The 18,646-nt window shown below is 44.9% G+C and overlaps 1 protein-coding gene across 4 annotated transcripts in view; it reads right to left on the minus strand.

Annotated features, from left to right (window-relative positions):
- LOC119464565 (venom metalloproteinase antarease TserMP_A-like) overlaps positions 1 to 18,646 on the minus strand; it is a 47,150-nt gene that overhangs the window by 12,467 nt on the left and 16,037 nt on the right. For 3 of the 4 annotated variants that reach the window (XM_049655753.1, XM_037725582.2, XM_049655755.1), the window contains 4 exons: positions 11,163 to 11,305; positions 8,049 to 8,098; positions 6,248 to 6,356; positions 1,001 to 1,168 (listed from right to left, as the gene is read on the minus strand). In XM_049655753.1, the coding sequence (XP_049511710.1) occupies positions 1,001 to 1,168; positions 6,248 to 6,356; positions 8,049 to 8,098; positions 11,163 to 11,305 (470 nt within the window). The remainder of the gene's footprint in view (positions 1 to 1,000; positions 1,169 to 6,247; positions 6,357 to 8,048; positions 8,099 to 11,162; positions 11,306 to 18,646) is intronic. The other variant, XM_049655754.1, reaches the window with a different exon arrangement.

Raw genomic sequence — 18,646 nt, forward strand, 5'->3', positions numbered from 1 at the left:
CGATCTCATGTGCTAGGACAATCTAATATTTAAACAGCGACCCGTTTCGCCTACGTCAACCAGACCGCAGCAAAAAGGAAGCTGACATACAACTCCCATTCAACAAGGCACGTATTCTTAGTACCACTGGAAGCTGTTCTCGCCAACTTTCTTTCAATCTTGTCAAAGATATTGCTTATCTTGTTAGGGGCAGAAACAAGAACCCTTACACCAAATCAGCCGGCTACATTCCTGAGCCCGTGCGACAGTTTATGTGCATATAGAATTACAGCTAAGTTTTACTTTTTCTCAGACTGTACATTACTTGTTGCGCTCCTACTTTGGCACGCCTAACGGGTTTTTGCACGTTTCCGAGCTGCTATCCAAAAACGTTAGTCGAGAGTTCCTTCTTTGCGCCTCTGTCGTTTGCGCTGCCCCATCAAGATGCTCAAGCATGTGGGGCCTCCATTCTAGGTAGCCTTGGCGTCAATGCGGCTTACCGAAAGGTGTATTGGTAAGATCAAATATGTATGAAGGTGTATTGCCAGCTCATTTTGCCTGGCATAGGTGTTGACTCTAATTTCCTGGGTTACTATCTTTCATTTGCGCCCAAATTTCTTTGGAACGTTTCTATTCAGGTTACTTTTATAGTATACATTCCACATACATCACGTAAACCCAGCGTTTATTTCATCACGGCCCCGTAGAGCCTTTCTATTTAAACAGGTGATTTTCTCATGTATTCGCGAAGGAATGTTTTAGTTGGATGCGAAATTACGGTGTGCACTTCACTCATTATTTACTGTTTCAAATTGTCTAGTCCCATATTAGTTTAAATGCTAGTCAATATACCATGGATGATGCATTATGCACTAACTGTAAGATGTGGGATACCTCAACACGCCAAAGTGCCGAGTACACATAAGACACTTTATAGTGACGCTCACATGTGTTCATACATTACCATTTCATCATCTGCTATGACGAATAGTGCAAAAAAGAAGAAATGAAAGAAGCATACCTTGCTGTCTCTCTGATTTGTTGGATGCTGCACGGAGAAAACTTGTACGTGTTACTGTCTTTCCGTATGTAACTCATCAGGTACCCGTCTTGGAAAGGACACTCCCGTGAGCCAGGAATGTCTTGACTTCCAAAGGGTGAATCTTCGCCATCGTGCAGACAACCTAAACTAGAAACAAATAGTCAATATTACTCCATCTGTTAAGAAATTAGAGACACAGATTCTTGGCAGCAGAAGAGAGCGAGGTAAATGAGTACTACTAGGCATCGAACAGTAAGAGCTAGAGACTACAAGAATAACTGCACAAAATGTTATAATTGGGAATGGCTTCACCACTTGCGATGAGTGAGTGACAAGCTTCGTGGTGGTAAACTTTAGATAAGGTTCGGTAATCGTGTTTCGGTTAATTTTGTCATTTAAAGCATTAAGCATTGACACAAGCTGCCTTCAAATCACGCACGCCAGCCGTTTCCTGCGCCCATCCACTTGTGTACGGCTACGTGCGAAAGAGAGAAGCAGTGAAGTGTGCTCGCAAGGCACGTGCAATCGCACCAACATGCCATCAGGTCGGGACACAAGACAGAGAAGAAGAAGTGTAGAACTCTCGGGAAAAGACTTTACTCTGCAGCCGTATTCGGACTTTGCCTGCTTGTTGCGCACAAGTTCGCCCATTGTAAACTAATTAAATTAAAATCTCACAACTGTGTGTTACAATTCTGGTAGAGGTGCTGGGTAATAATTGAAGCCCTTCTCAAATCGGAAAACGTAGACCGGACTCACGCCACTAAGTCCCAACAAACTGACTATTCTTTACCAACCCAGCAGTCGTCAACTACGTGGTGAGCCCCTCGAAGTTTCACCTTTGCCGTATGCTATCGGAGCGTCAACACCTGTCAACGCAGACGCTACCGATATGACAGCTAAAGTCACGCCAACTCACATGGTAGTGAATGCACCGATGAAGCCGGAGCCTTTCCACGGTGACGCATTTGAAGACAGAAAGGGCTGGCTAGGACGCTTTGAGCGCATCGCGGAGTTTGACGGGTGCGACCGGAGAGCGGAAACTTCAAAACATTTACTTCGCTTTAGAGGATTACGCACGAACGTGATATGAAAACTACGAAGCAGCCTTCATTTCGTGGGATGCTCTCCCAGAGGAGCTGCTTCCCACTTCCCCAAGTACAGACTGCAGGAAGAGGACTGGAGCTGACTCCAAGCAAGACGCCAGCGCCACAATGAATGCATGGCGATATAGGGCGGAAGACGTATCCCGCCTATTCCGCCTAGCTGATGCAGACATGAGCAAGGACAAGAAGTAAGCAAGAAGCAGTGCCGTCATTAAGCTCTCCCAGAAGCCGTTCACATAGCCCTAACCGGGAAAACTAGAGTCACTGATCTAGGGAGGTAAAACCGTTGCCGAGACAAAAACAGAAGAACTTCCATTGATGATTCCGAACCATGAGGGACACGGGTTTCTGAACCCGTGCCGTTGCTTCCAATTTACGTGTGATGACGAGAACTAAGCAAATGCTTTAGTGGATACAGGTACACGTTATTCGGCAATTAGTAGTGACGTTGCCGAGGAACTGAAGAAAGCGCTGACTATTCTAGGGAAGGGCCACGAGTTCGCGGCCCTGGCGTACACCTAATCAACCCGACATGCAAGTGCCCTGTTAAGGTAGGAATACGAGTCTTCACGTTCATCGCTAGGTTCATTTTGCTTCCCGAATGCTCAAGAGCTTTGATTATTGGCGTGACATTCTTGCAGGCTAGTGGCGATGTAATCCACTTGCCGGAATCACTTGTTTCATTCACAGCAAGGTAGGGTTTCTCAACATTTGACATCGATGAAAATTTTGATGCCCTCTGCATTGCGCACCATGTGACGGTTGCTCCGAGATCCAGCGTACCTGTCGCAATGACTACGAAGGGATTGCAAGCAGCCACACCGGACTCCTACTCGAAATAGGGATCTGCACGGCAAGAGGCCTTATTTCGCTGCGTGGCTGATGTGCCAATGTTTTTCGGACTAATTTTGGAAATGAGGTGGGAGCTGTTGCGAAGGAATCCGTCTTTGTCAGCCTTCATAACTTCGTCCACGTAACAGACCGGAGCCTTCCCAAGGCCGCTACATCGAATTTTCGAAATGTGGAATTTGCCCTTATGCCGTCATCGACATCGAACTATGTCTATTGCCCACACAGAAGGAGCAAATAAAAAACATCGTAAGAGAATTCGTCGAATGCTTCTCAATGTAACCCAAAGTCCGATGTGCATGTATCACCAAACATCAGATAATTGTCGACGAATCGGCGAAGCCTATTTGCCAGCAACCCTACCGAGTGTCACCAAAAGACAGAGGCCATCGAAATTCAAGTTAAGGAAATGCTTAAAGACGACGAAATTCATCCGCTGGCAACTTCATGGGCATCGCCTGTGGTCAAAACGGACAATACAAGAAGGACCAGACCTTGTGATTTTGCATTGATTAAGGGAAGCTGAAGGCCGTCAAAAAGCGGCAAGTTTACCCACTCTTAAACAATTCATTATATTCTGGGTGGACTAAGAGAAGTGAATTTTTTTCCTCCCTGAACCTTAGAAGTGATACTGCCAGATAGAATGGGCTCAACCAGGTAGCGAAAAGATGGGATTTGTGACACCAGACGTACTACGCGAGTTCTAAATATTTCCGTTCGGCCTTTTTTCGCACCTTCCACGTTTCAGCGGATGATGAACACTGTGGTCTCCGGATTGAAATGCCCATTGTGCCTCGTTTCACTTCATGATGTCGGGTTTTTTCTGCTACATTAGATCAGCATGTAGAACGACTGCGGATTGGGATGAAAGCTATTAGATCAGTAGGCCTGGCAACCTAGCCACAGAAATGTCAATCCGGCTTTCAGGAACGCCTTTTCCTCCACCTTGTCAACAGTTCAGAAGGCACTCACCCAGACACTGTGAAGATTGCAGCTGCGGAAACTTTTTCGAAACCACTGGACAAAAAGGTTGTTAGGTGATTCTTAGCCCTTACTCTTTGCCCACCACTAGTGCTTCATCAACATGTTCAGGCATTGCTGAAGCACTAATGTGGGTAACAAAAGAAGACAGGCCCTTCGTCGTCTGGTTGAGTGAACAGTAGAATGCCATAAATGAGGGAGAAAAAAGCAGCGAAGAAGGATACCACATCTCGTGGTTCCCAGCCCATATCGATGCCTCAGTTAACCCGCTTGGATGCAATCCTAACGAGCCGGCCCACCGGAAAGCGCGCGATTTCACGTACCGCACTGTCGGGGGTAGCCAGGCTCGGAACGAGGTCAACATCCACAAAGATCCATTATGTACTTTCCACGAAATTGTTTCCATTATCGTCTCGGTAGGAGGACATTTCCACCCCCCCCCCCCACCCCAAATTGAACAAACCTCAGGCTAGCACACTCAGACTTCTGCAAACCCGTTCGTACTCCACTCCCCGATCCCTTAACAGGATCGACCCTGACCATTCACAGTCGTGCTGCAAATGTGGTCATAACTCAAGCTCTTTTGATCACATGCTCTGGTTGTGCCCAGCCCTTAACGTCTTTCCACCCATCACGAAAGAGCAATGGGAGGAATCCTCAAGAGCAGCAATCTTCAAGTTCAACTCCAGGCTGTCCAGAGGGCTCACGACATCGCGACGGGACTTGGTCTCCCGGTCCCCATCGTGGGCGTAGCCACCGACTTAATCTGGGGGAGCCTTCGGCTCGCCTAGACCTAAGTTCCTCAGGACTCAAATAAAGTTCTTGTCATGTCCTGTCAAAAGAGCCATCAGAACCATCCCCTTCTTGCGCACTTTGACGAGGAAGCCCAAACAGATATCCACGAAGATGCAACAATTGTGGCCTCGGTGCCGTCTTTATTCAGTGACAAAATGGAGAGGAACGAGCCATTGCGCATGCAAGTCGCACTGTTTCGAAAGCCGTGGTGAACTACACTGCGGTAGAAAAAGAATGCCTTGCGGTGATATTGGTCACCAGAAAGTTTCGACCATATTAATATGGTTGACCGTTTCGAGTTATCAACAACTGTCATTCGTTCTGCTAGGTGGCGTATCACATAGACCCGTCCGGGCGACTTCCAAGATAGAGTGTGCAGCTACAGGACTACGACAAAATTTTAGTAAACAAGTCCGGTCGCAAGCAGAGTGATGTTGATTGCTTGTCCCGTGCACGGATTGAATCCACGGAATCTACTTCTGCGAAAAATTGAAAAGATTTCCCGTTCCTAGGAGTTATGACGTCATTACAAATGTCAAATCATCAGCAGTGTCATGCCGAGTTACGCCTGCTCATTGATTACCTAGGACAGCCTGTCGACTTTCCACGAGCTTTTGCCCGCAGCTTCCCGTTGTTCATTCTCAGAAATAACGTCCTGTACAAATGAAAACTTGAAAAGAAGGTGGAGGCATTTGTGCTCGTCGTTCCTTCAAATTTACGACCAAAGATACTGGATGCCTGCCATTATGACCCATCAGCAGGACACATAGGAGTGAGCAGAACATTCTCGAGCATCCGTATGAAAAATTACTGGCCAAAGCTCTTGAATTGCGTGCAACACTACGTGAAAACTTGTCGGGATTGCCAAAGATGTAAAACACTACCATTGAAGCCAGCAGGTCTCCTTCAACCCATACAGCCACCAGAAGCTCCATTCGCCCAACTGGGAATGAGCTTACCTTGCCCTTTTCAACATCGTCGTCAGGAACGGGTTACGCGATAGATCGCGGTTGCAACTGACTATTTAACTCGATATGTACAATTGTAAGACAGTTGAGATCTCATATTTTAATTAGTTTGCAATAGGGGAACTTGTGCTCGACTAACAGCTTCCATATAACGTAAAGCTACATTTCAATTGCATGTGTATTCTACACAATAAATTAGTAATTGAAACGGTCTAATAACCAAGCGACATTTTTGATGTTGCGATAAAAAAGTGTGTTTTTTATGTTAGGGTGCCTGCAGCGCTAACAATATGAGGGAAGTTACTTCTAGAAAAAAAAACATGCGTAAATGTACCTTGCTTTTATTTTGTTTCCGAATGACACATTTATTGTAAGTTAGAAATAATTTAAAGTACTGTTAAAATTTACGTGAAAGACACGTGATGCCTTGAGAAAAGAACGGATAGTGGAGTTTGCTAATGTACCAGCGCTTTCTGAAGAAACGTTAAACGCACAATTCACAGCTGATAGCTGAAATTTACACTTACCTATGTCCAATTTCGTGGGCCATTACGTGAACACCCTTGAATGTAGGCGGTCGGTCTTCTCCAACGCCTACTTTATATTCAGTGCAGACAGTCCTAATATATGCAAATCCTACACGAGAACGTGGAAGAGTATTGACAATTTACCAACAGTTTCTATGAAAATAATTAGGTGGGGTTTTTACTATACTGCTATTATTTTGCTATTGATGTAAATTTCTGCTCTTTTGTTTTTCAAATCACCCGCTGTACATGTATCACCAAAGGAACAAAAAAAATATGGCAATTGTCACTGCCCAATAATTTCGCTGTACTCCCTACGCAATTTGTCAATTCTCTTAATAGTTTCACAGCCGTTGTTTGATTGAAGTGCTGAACGTCAGTTATAGTTAAAACAGCAGTCGTTGATCGTTTCACATAACTGTAACCAAATGCCGGGAATTGGAAGCACCTTGCATGATCACTAACAGAGAAAATAAATTTTTGAATAGTCAGAAAATAAAAAAGGTAATTATGTTTTTTTGAAATTGAAGACCATTCTATATTAGATAGTGTCGTAAACTTAAACACTCTACGCTTCTTGAACGAGTTTTAGCAATAGAAAAATTGCGAATATCAAAGCGCCGCATTCTTTGCCTACACCGTCGTGGTATAACGTGGCTGTTGCTGCTTCTTGGCCGGTGTGTGGTCAAATATATACGTGGATATACACAAATAGGCTGAATAAGCTCGACCTCACTGGCTTATATATCATTGGAATGAATGTGGAACTTCTCCTCTGTGCCATTCAGCGCCCCACAATTTTGAGTAATCAAACTATATAAAAAATAAACCTGTACAGTATTATCGACTCATGCACTGTACCTGAAGAACAAACACCTCCTAATGAAATAGTGCATGATAATGAATGGCTATTTCGGTTTGCTCTACTTTGGCTACCCAATTATTGGACCACTGGGTATGTGCCTCTTAGCGCTCCCACTTACATAAGCACATTATTTTTACAGAAGATGCAATTACCAATGAGCACAGCTCTCTTCTGTACATGCCATAAAACAAAAGATCCCTAGGTAAAGTCTGTATGTATATTGCGAGCTCAGAGGTATATCAACAGCTCATACGCATAATTATAGGATAGCGCATGATATTCAGCGGCTACTGTAACATTCCAATGTTCTTTTTTTGTGTGCTGCAACATTCATTGGTCGTTGTATATGTGGCACTAGATATGCACGCTTATGTTGGGCAACCCTCCATAATGGATCTGTGTCACTAGAAGACAAGGGGTACAGAATTCCAAAATATGTATTTGTGTGTGTCCTACGTCTCCATCCATGCACCACTCATCACGATGCTTTTGAAGAGTGGTGGATTATATAGCCTTCGACCTCGTCACATCGCTGCGTCGACGTCTCGCATTGCGCATGCGAGTGATTCTGTGTCTGAATTCCGGCTCAGCTTGCAAACTGTGCCGTACACAAACATGAACCTTGTACGAGATTAAAGCTGTGATGTGCTGTGCTTAAAATAACACTGCATGAGAGTACATGCTGCGTATGCTTAAAATAAAAAGAATTGTACGCTTCTTATTTAGCTGCAAGGAATTTAACTCACCACTTGACTAAAGCTTTTCTTCGCACTCATTCGAACATGTGTGGGGACTATAGTTTTTATTCACCTAAATACGTCTAATCGCATTTTATGCTTGTGCATTTTAAAAGCGATTAGCGAAAAATGTACATTTTCCTATCCATAGCCGTCCCCATACACGCTATCTAGCTGCGATAACCTAGAGGGATCTTACCGCCACTGCCATTGTTTACTTGATAATTCTTGATTGTGGCCAAGTCTTGTCTGAAATATTACGAAAAGAAAACGTGTAAAGGAAATAATGTATTATTTCATTCTTAATGTTACACAAATAATAAAGTTAGGCCATAAGCTTTCGTTTTTCCTCGTTGAAGGTGTCGGCCGAATAAAAATTCGAAGTCGGAAAACGAGAATAAAAAGACCTATTCAATAGCCTTTACCTGTAGAATACTATTCTTTGAAATGCAGGAATATAAAAAGTGAGTGACCATACCATTAAAACATCTCGAATGCAAACCGTAATACCGCTTAGCAATACAACTACTTCAACGCCTGCCGTTACACATGACAATGAAAATCGAAAGAAACATTTGCGCTAGGCCACTGCAATGCAGCATGTTCATTAGATTAGTCTATAATTATGGGTGGGTAAATTTGAAAGAGAGTGATCAGGGGCGTTGTGTGAATGTTTGGTGAAATGATTTTTCTTAGTGCTTTTGAAGTGAACGCGGTCTAAAACAGTGCCATAGTCTGAACTTGGATGCTTTCAAGAAGCAATCTTCGTTTTGTTGAAGTTTCTTCTGCGAAGAACATGTCCAAAAAAACCTCAATGTTGTAGTGCTTGGGGGTGCTGTAGAGAATATATACAGGGTATTCAGTGCTAAAGTAACAGCTTTTAATAGAAAAAGTCTTGCTAGCTACACATAACGTGCTTGTTCTGGCGGTTTATCTGCTTTAGCGGATACAATTTTATCGAGCAAGTCGAGGCCTCGAACGCATAGTGAACAAAATCCATAATTAACTTTCTTTCTATCACGTGCACGGTGTATTTGTTTTCGAAATGTTAAGGCAGTCGTATTTGAAGGCCTGCTCCCTTTAGGCGACTCTCCTGATGCGCTTCTGTTCCGAGATATTTATCATCAAATTGGAAACTTAGTCAGCTGAAAAGACGTCGCTGTTTCGGTTAGAACCGGCGCCATCGTGCGAACCCGGCATCCCCATGCAGGTGCGTGGATGCGCCGAGGCGAGCGCCATCTGGAGGTGCTTCAACGAACCCAGCGGCGCACGCTGCGCGGGTCTCCGGCTGATTTGTTCAGTATTTGCCCACTGTCACGACAAATGCATTTGGGGAAGGGGGAGGGAGGTTGAGGTGTAGAGCTTCGCTGTAAAACGGCAAAGTTAACGCACCGTTACGCTCGACACAATCGACTCTACCGGAGCCAAGGCAGTATTCGGCCTACCGCTGCTGGCACGCGCGTTGTGCGCACAAACAAGCGTTCCTGCAGAGAATCTGCGCGCATACGTCACCGTTGTGCGTGCTTAGCGAAACGGATGGTAAATTTCACGCTACCTCTATCAAATTGTTGCTGTCGGCGTCGACAAACGCCGACAGTTTTCCCTCGGTCTCATCTCAAACACCATCGAGGTGCGGCGCCTCCAACGACGCCGGCAGCACTAATCTTCATGTCCGCATTCTGAGATGCCTTCAACGCCACGCGCAAGAGATCGGAAGGGTTATTCCTGTAGATTTCTATTCAATTCCCTTTATTCTTCTTTACATGAAAGCAAGGAGCATTCACGAAACTCTACCACATGCAGTAGCTTGACGAGGAGAATGCCCCCTCAACACTGATAGGCAACGGATTATAATACACAGTTAGGATTATATAGAGGCATAACAAAGAATGAGAGTATAGTGGCCAAGAACAAGAGGCTATATAAAATTTTAAAAGAAGAACAGAACTGCAACTGGGCGTATAACATGCACAGCTACCTCAGCTTTTAAGCTAAATAAAGGCAAACCAAGACCATCACACGCAAGCACAAAAGACATTAAATTACGCATCTTGTCATGGAAGCTCTTATATTAGTGCATTAGTTCCGCACTTCTCCGCGAGATCAAACTCAAATTTTGTAACATTCCTGGTGGAGAAGCTTTATATTTATAAGACTCTGCCACTACCCGGACTTCTATTTTGCAGAATGAGATAATATTAACAATAAACTTAAGGTGGTGTCGGTAACCCGTGGTCAGGCATAGTGTTCATGTTTTCGAGTTTCTGGAGACTAAAGATTTTATTGCCGATTCAAGCCTGCATAACAATTACATTGCTCCTACCTGCTGTGCTTGCCTTAACACATGCTTGCGTATTTGGGTCGTGATTCCCAACTTTTATACTTTTCGGTATTTGAATAGTGGGACTCAGCGTTGTTCTAAAGAAGCCCACGCGAGGGGCTGCGCAATATTTCGTGGTGCTAGGCGCTAGTTCGTTTCATTGACTCTTCTCTCTTAATCTTACGTGCTTCACGTAGTTGTACATCTTGAATAGTGGGGAAATACTAGATGCATACCGTGTTGACGTGTTCTAGCTCATATAATAAGCGCCTGGGGAACATTAGTTTCCGGTATCATGGCAGTTGCCCAAAAAGCACAAAAAGTACGAAACTTTAACTCCCTGTAACAATGTCCGATTGCGGAGATTTCAATTATAAATGTATATATTTTCTATGCCAAATCCTCACCCAGTCATGTGAAATTTATATCGTTTCGTGCCTTGATATGATAAACAAGCACACCTACCGTCAACAAAATCCCATATGCTACATAACTCCTCTACCTATAATTCTACATTACCAAGGTTTACATCTAGTATTGAATATGCGAGTTATGGGGCATATTTGTTACTGAATAAGGTGCGACTGTGATTATGCAATAGAGTATATTGAAAATTTTAAGCCCTTTATCTAGGACAAGGGCAAGTACAAAGTTTTTCCCACGTAGCTTAATTTCTCCCGCTGTGATCGTTATCCCATAGCATGGCGCAGTTGTGTATCTGTTCAGGAAAGCTGAAAGTACACACGTTTGGCCATTGTGAGCAGGCAGTTATGCGGAGGTACTTCTATTAAAATCGCTGAACTGCCTACCTCACTGTTTAGCTGGTGGCAAAGCACGCGCGCCTGTTGGCGATACTATTCTGCCCTTGAAACAGACTCTGCAGCGATAAGATAACTTTGATGGCAGACATATATGTGCAAATGCATTTGAACCATGATCCTCTTGAAACATGTTCTTTCCATATATTATGAAATAACATGTGCTAGAACTTACCCTGTTAAAAGGAAGACAATGTCAGCGTTATCGTAGAGCTCACGATTCTGTGTCACGTATGTGTGGAAAGATGCAAGGGTCCCTTGTGCGTGAACATACCTTGGATCACGAGTTACTCTTCGTAAAAACCATTCTTTCTCAACCTGGAAATAGTAACAGTAAGGTTATGTGTGGGGCAGGGCAATAAGTGACATTTTAGTTACCTGAAACGAGAGACATTACACTCCAACAGAAGAAATGACCATTTCTGTTTGAATGATTTAATTTAAAAATATTGAAAAGGCTGGTTTATAGACGAGTAGGCGAGAACCTAAATCATTGTTCCAATAAGAGCAACGAGGAGAATATTAAAGCACGCAAATCACTGCCAACTTTATCATCCTTTTTTTATTCCCAAATAGCTCAAGAATGCGCTCGTAATACTTTAAAGTTGCTATGCACACTGACGCCTACATTGTTGTTTCATGTTACCAGAGCAATGCATAAACACCAACTTAACTAAAAGACACGCTAGCCTGCAATGATTCCTGGCATTTTCTGTTTGCGTCCCGATTATATTCCACAGGCAACATGAATAAAAAATGTACGAACCAGCAAGCCCCTTTAACGTAATTATTTATAACCGCCTAATTCTAATTTGTTACCTGCGCATGTTTCGTCTCCCGGGAGAAAGATCTCTCAACCTTTCACGTGGTAGTGTCTTGATTCTAAGCATGTGCTGTTTACGAACGCACAAATATTTTCTCGAGGTGTTCATGCGCTTTTGCTTTGCTGAAATAAGACCTCAATCTGAGTATAGCAGTTCTAGAGAAAGCTGGTGAAAACTATTTTTGACCAGCAAAGCTATCGCATTACTTTTAACACTCAAGGAAGGTGATGAACTTGGCATTGCGAACTGGCAAAAAAGTCGCAGTTTCGCCCGAAAGGCGAAGCATTGATTGCGATAGCAAATTATTACAATGCTGTGCGAAGTATGTTTACAATGAATGCCTTCGTGATGCAGTGAGAGATTGCTCTGGAGTAATAAATGCGTAAGCATTTCTATGCTTACCGAACGAGAAAAAAAATTATTCCATCTCCCGCTAAAGGGAACCATGTCTAGATGCGAAGCAGCGGGGAGATGGTTAGCTTGAGCGGAAGATGGTTTCGCGGCAGCGGCCCGAGCGCTCATCGCGGCGCTGCACAGGAGAGAGAATGAGGCGCACGCTCCGTCATTTTCACACCGCGGAACTACCGTGGCGCCCCCAGCGGAGTATGCAGCTGTCGCACCACCTGTCAAGCGCGCCGCTCCGGAGTCCTAAAGGAGAGAAAGGGGGGAGCATGGAGAGGGGAGAGAGGGGGAGGGGACGCGCATGCGATGTGGGGGTGTGGCACGCGGGCGCCGCTCCGTACAGGATTCCTAGACGAGAGAAAAGGGGGGAGCGTAGGAGAGGAGAGAGGGGGAGGGGACGCGCATGCGCTGTGGGGGTGTGGGACGCGGGACAACAGACAGAGCTGCCGGCAAGAAATGCGTCGCATTTAAAACCATCCGTCCGTCCGTCATGTAAGACGGTCGCTTTCAAGAGACAGCCCGCAGCAGCGAGCGAATTCACGTTGCTTCTGCCAGTAGCTTGAACGCGTACAAAGCTCTCAGCACACGAGTTCACCCTGCCCCTTTCGCAGATCGCTTTCGAGATAGCGGCGTGCTCGTCTCCCTTCAACACGAAGAAAGTGGCGATAACACAGCTAGCGAAGCTGTATCAGCAGTCGGCACTCGCTCCTCATCGCAGCTTGCTTTCTAGATACGGTCCGCGCAGCCATGCCATACGCAGGCGCCGCCACAGTACGGTTGGTCACAGTTCATAATTAGCGCCCCTGGCGCCGCCACGTGCAATACTTTGCTTGTTTCACCAAGCCACCTTGCGTCGCCGTGCACAGCAGTTCGTGTCGTCGAAGCGCTCTGGGTTGTACTGGCTGGATCAAGTTTCATAACATTGCTAGTGACACCGGGCTGCGTGGAGATGATCAAGTGGCACTGTGCTTACGCATACCTAGACCACACGCAGAACACTTTCTGCGTAAATTGTTTATCCGTGGTTGCGTTGTGCAGCTCCGCTAGGGACAAACGGGCCTAAGCGTCTCCACCACTGCAGTACCTAGGCGCAGTCCCCATATTTTTCTCTCGCACCTCACGCATGCGCACTCGGGTCAGGAAGACGCTGCGTATCTCGAATGTCGGCGTCGTTGACAAAACGAAAACATGACCCTCGGCTCTGGTATGCGAGTAGGCAGGGAATGAATGTCGAATGTCTACAGCTACGTTGGTTCTCCGCAAGAAAAGTGCAATGTTACCTATCGAGAAAGGGTTCAGGCAAGGAGACGCAATCTCTGCAATGTTCTTCACTGCAGGCTTAGAAGAAGTATTCAAGCCATTAGAATGGGAAGGCTCAGGAGTGAGGATCAACGGCGAATATCTCAGCAAGCTTCGGCTTGCAGATGACATTGTCCTGTTCAGCAACACTGAGGTGGAATTACAAGAAATGATTGAGGACCTTAACCGAGAAAATGTAACAGTGGGGTTAATTATTATGCAGAAGAGAAAGATGATGTCCAACATCGTGGCAAGAAAACAGGAATTCAGGATCGCCAACCAGCCTCTAGAGTCTGTGCCGGAGTACGTTCATCTAGGAGCACTGTCGCTAAAAAAAAGTGTACAATAATTGCATTCTACCGGTGCTAACATATGAGGCAGAAACTTGGTGGCTAAAAACAAAGCTTGAGACCTAGTTAAGGACCGCACAATGAGCGATGGAACGAAAATTGTTACGCATAATCTTAAGAGACGGGACGAGAGCGGTGTTGGCCGTAGAGCAAACGGGAAAACGGATATTTTAGTTGACATTATGAGAAAGAAATGGAGCTGGGCAGGCCAAGAAATACGTAAGGTAGATGACCGGCTGACCATTACAGTTACAGAATGGGTGCCAAGAGAAGGGAAGCGCAGTCGAGGACGGCAGAAAACAAGGTGGGGTGATAAAGGTAGGAAATTTGCAGGCGGAAATAGCAATCACTAAACGCGACAGGGATAATTGGAGATTGCCTTCGTCCTGGAGTGGACGTAACAAATAGGCTGATGAGGACGAATGCCGATTACGGGCTCTAGTTGAGGCAAAGAGGTAAGAGTGTCTGTGCTGGCAGTGAAGCTGATCTCTTGGAGTCACGGAAACGCGATAGTTGATTTGCTCACATCATTTTTAATAATGAACCAAGAAAAAAGGAAATTATTCCGTTTGTTGTGCCTGGCGGTCCTTCTGGACAAAATATGCTTCACCAACTAGCTTGCAGCTATAGAATGCCCTCCACGCCAAAGAGCTGGCGACGAAACCAGCGTCACCTTAAGCCGATTGACAAGCGATTAGGAGTCGTAAGTCGTTTGTTCTACGAGTCAGAGCTGACGAACGAGACGAGTTCTGGGACCTCAAACTGTAATGGGTCATTGGCCATATGCGTCTCTAAACGCCACCGTCGTTCTTTGTGTGCTCCCCGTGAAGCACCAGCGCCTGCCCACACTAGGTCTTGGCCCGGCGCCGACTATTGAAAGAGATGCACAGAACCTCCCTTCAATGTGACCACAACCGCTGCATTCCTTGGAAGTGGTGGCGATAGTCAAGACGAAAATCGCTACAAGCTTGCCCTTACTTATCGTTGCTATTGTTGGCTCTCTGCAGCCCACTAATTGCTGCAGAGAGCCAACGCCGACGAATTCTTTGGGGAACAGCGTCGACCCATGTTTTCCATGCCATTACCTTTTCATTGCATCGAGGGCGGGTCGAAGTTGGCACACCAGAGGCGGAGTCCGACTAGGTGGTGTGACACCATGAGTGGGATTTGGGGACTGTGCGACAGTTACAAGTGGCCGAAAAAAAGACATTAAATTCCCTCGTCGAGCGAAAGGGAGAACTGAACTGCTTAAAAAGCGAAGCTTGAGCGTCTAGGGGGGGGGGGGGGGGGCGTGCTCAGAGATGTAAGGACTTTCACATGCAGTGTGCTCCGAGAATCATGGAGCCGTTCTTGTAAATCATCATCGTGTAAATTTGTACGTACTGTTTTTTATCACTTGCGCGTCACTTTGAACCTCTCTTTGTCCCGGAACCTGGCAGGGCACCAACCATGGGAGCTTAGTGGCCGCTCGGATCGCCCACTCCCCAACCCGGTCAAACTTTTCCTAGACGGCGCCTCACAACTTTCAGTATTCATATAGGAAAAATTTCCAATGGAGCTTGGTGAGCTGCCCTTTAGGGCTGTCTATATATTTAGATACTGCTTGCGTTATGACGTTGTATGCGTGTAGGGCATCTCAGTCATGGTATTTGACTGAAAGTGCGGAATCCGGTATACCTGCCTTTCTTAATTTTCTTCTACTTGAGCAGACATAAATTGCTTAAAGCTTGTGTCCTTCGCGACGAGTTCGCATCGCCACATTTGTGAATGATGTGTTCTGTGTAATCTCCTGATTAGTTGTTTTTAGAGCTGCACGCATGCATACACCACCTAATTCTGCTCGACATAACTGGCCATGCTTGCGCAAATTACCTGCTTATCCTTAATACTGCCGCTAAAGAAAGCGGAGAATTTTCAGTAGTAGTACTACGCTGCCATACGAATACTCAATTTGGAGCCACGCTTCCTGCTCACAGAGCACATGCTTATGCAACTTTGGCAGTTGTACAGTAACATAAAAACAAACATGTACCTGTCAGTTATTTAGTTTACAACTAGAGCGCAAATGAACATCACCTATCTGGTTTAAGCTGGCCTTCAACGACGTGTTTTAGTATACCGTCCTTTGTCCCATACGCTTTCCTTAGTGCGAATAATATATAGAATCACTCCCCGGGATGCATCACGTTGTCGTCCATTCCGTCCTATCATATAGCATCTGCGCCCTTCAGCAGCCTTGCGGCGTTGAGGGAATGTTTCCTCCTTTCGGCATACTGATGCGTTGTGCATTCCACTGCATATGGCATCAGACTTTCTAATACAGGTACACCGGGCGCTCAGAAATTATGCATTAGTCTGCAACTAATGCACGCTAAGCCAGTACAAGTTGCGGAAAAAGTTGAATCGCGTTAGTGCTGCCGTTTGGCCGTATTGTACTGTCGCACTGTTATTAAAGTGAACCGGAACGAAAACGGGTGTTAGAATGAAGAGTAAGCTTTACCCTTACGGCTTCTATTTGTATACATTTGAAAGAAGAACTTGTTTTTCACAGCAACCACTTCAGTAATTTTTATGAGGTTTGTTTCACATAAAAGAAGATTAATACTCTAGTCACTGCTGGAAGCAAATTTAATTTTCATTTAAGACGTCGATTGTTTTATGCAAGCTAATAATCGTGAACAGTAATAAAATATTTACAAGTGCGTAACTCAACAATGAAGAAAACTAGCACCATTCTGTTATCCACAAACTACACCACATTCAAAGCGGACAAATGATGGATTTTAGATCCGTCTGAACTATATTACAAATCTGTGAGAAGGACGTTTGTAAAAACCATGTAAACATTGTTCCGAATTCGCGTAAAGTGCAAATTTACATATAAAATTTACTTGCTTTATATGCTCTAGGCGGCGCAGTTTACAAAACTGCGATATATACTTTTGACCCAGAGGTAGGTAATCTTAAAACTGCATGTTTCAATTTCTTTTAACTTACCAACATTTGGAAGTATTTTGCGGAAAATTCTAAGCCCTCACTAAAAACTTTTTTCCTACGGTCTTTACAATTTAACTTTCGCGTTTACGTGAAACATAATTCATTCATATCGCGGCGGTGGTTATCTTATGAAATGATTTCCGTGTTTTACAAGAATTTGAATAGAGACCTCGGAGGTGTACCGAGCTAAAGCTTTCACTTAGGACGAGATGAGGAGAATACATGCTTTCATGGCTGCAAAAAATGCCATTGAGTGAAACCTTTAGTTGAAAGGACAGGCGAAAATGTGAGGCCTCCAGAAAACATTGTTCCGAGCGCGCATTCACCTTCAAGATCACCTTTAAGTGTTGTCAGTCACGCCAACGCGTGTCCTATGCGTTAGCATTTGACGTGCTCGCATTTCAAGCATCGCTTAAAACGAATGCGTGGCACTGCGTTGTAGTGTTTCGACAGTCCCATTATGCCACAAAAGGACAAACATCGACACAAGTAACAATATGGGCTGTACACAAGTGTACTGAACAGTAAGCGCTAAAACGTCTTTTTTTTCACACTAGGCTTTTTCACACCTATTCTGCGACTAAAAAGTTCCAACAAGATCGATATAGCGAGAAAAACAATTTATTGAAAGAAAAGCGGGAGAAGTGCACCTAAGGAACATGCTGCTGGCCGGCTACACCACGCTGGGAAAAATTATAAGAGAGGAACACAGTGAAGTACAGGAGTAGTGGTCGTGGCTAATTACGCTCGTACATTGAGCAGAGCTCCAGCTGTCCGATACTGCGTTTATTTCATTACCATATATTCCCGCACTGCTCGGGATCTACATAAGCATTTTTCACTGGAAATACTTTTCAAGGACGAATTACAGTGAACAGAGCCAACAATACATATTGCCTGCAACAGTAAATACGCAGAATGCCTCTCATCATATTTATACTGTGTCCTGATTTCTTTAGCCTACAATTTCTTTGAAGTAACCAATAATACTCCTTTATTATAAGCAATTTGCTTGCATGTTCGCATGCATACATAAAGGCTGCCTGCGCGCCACCCTCGTACTATGTTTGTTTGTAGGTTTTTTCAGGACCCCTGATGTCCTCAAGCTGCTTATTTGTACTTTTATGTCTTGAGTACCTTGTCTAGCTTACTTGAGCCATAAAAGCATTCATTAATTCGCGTCTAAAGATGGTGCGATTCACCATTGGTAATGGCTGCTGTCAGGAAGTTGGGTCGATGCTCAGCTATATCGTACGACATCAGAAGTATTCGCGCTTAGTATTAGGACAAGCTACATTAGTACGCTACACGGTGCGATATACTGACATTGGAAGGAATTTAACTTTGTCTAACAGTTCTACAAGCACGAAACGCTACACAACATAGAACACCATGACACGAACACCACGAGGGAGCAATGGGAGGCACTGCTGTCGAGCTCGGCCCTCGACGACCAGCTCAAGCTGATCCAGAGAGCAGAGAAGATGGCAAGAGCCAGCGGAGCCCTGGACTAGGGGCCCCGACCATTAGCGATGCCCCTTCGGGGCAAGACAAAACTCTATCTTTGTAATAAAGTTTATCCATCTGTCTATCCGGAAGCACGTGCCCAAGAACACTGAAAACACGGCGGAGAGCTACAAAACGTTACTGAGGCAGCAAGGAAATAGCACGTAGAGGTAAACCATTGCACAACTGACGCTATCACAGCTCTTTTTATTCCAATTTCGCTAACGCGCACTGCTGAATTAGGTAGCTCATTTTTAATCGCCAGCGCCCTTGTACCTAAG

Source organism: Dermacentor silvarum, chromosome 9 (assembly GCF_013339745.2).
Source record: "Dermacentor silvarum isolate Dsil-2018 chromosome 9, BIME_Dsil_1.4, whole genome shotgun sequence".
In the NCBI taxonomy this organism is placed as follows: Eukaryota; Metazoa; Arthropoda; class Arachnida; order Ixodida; family Ixodidae; genus Dermacentor; species Dermacentor silvarum.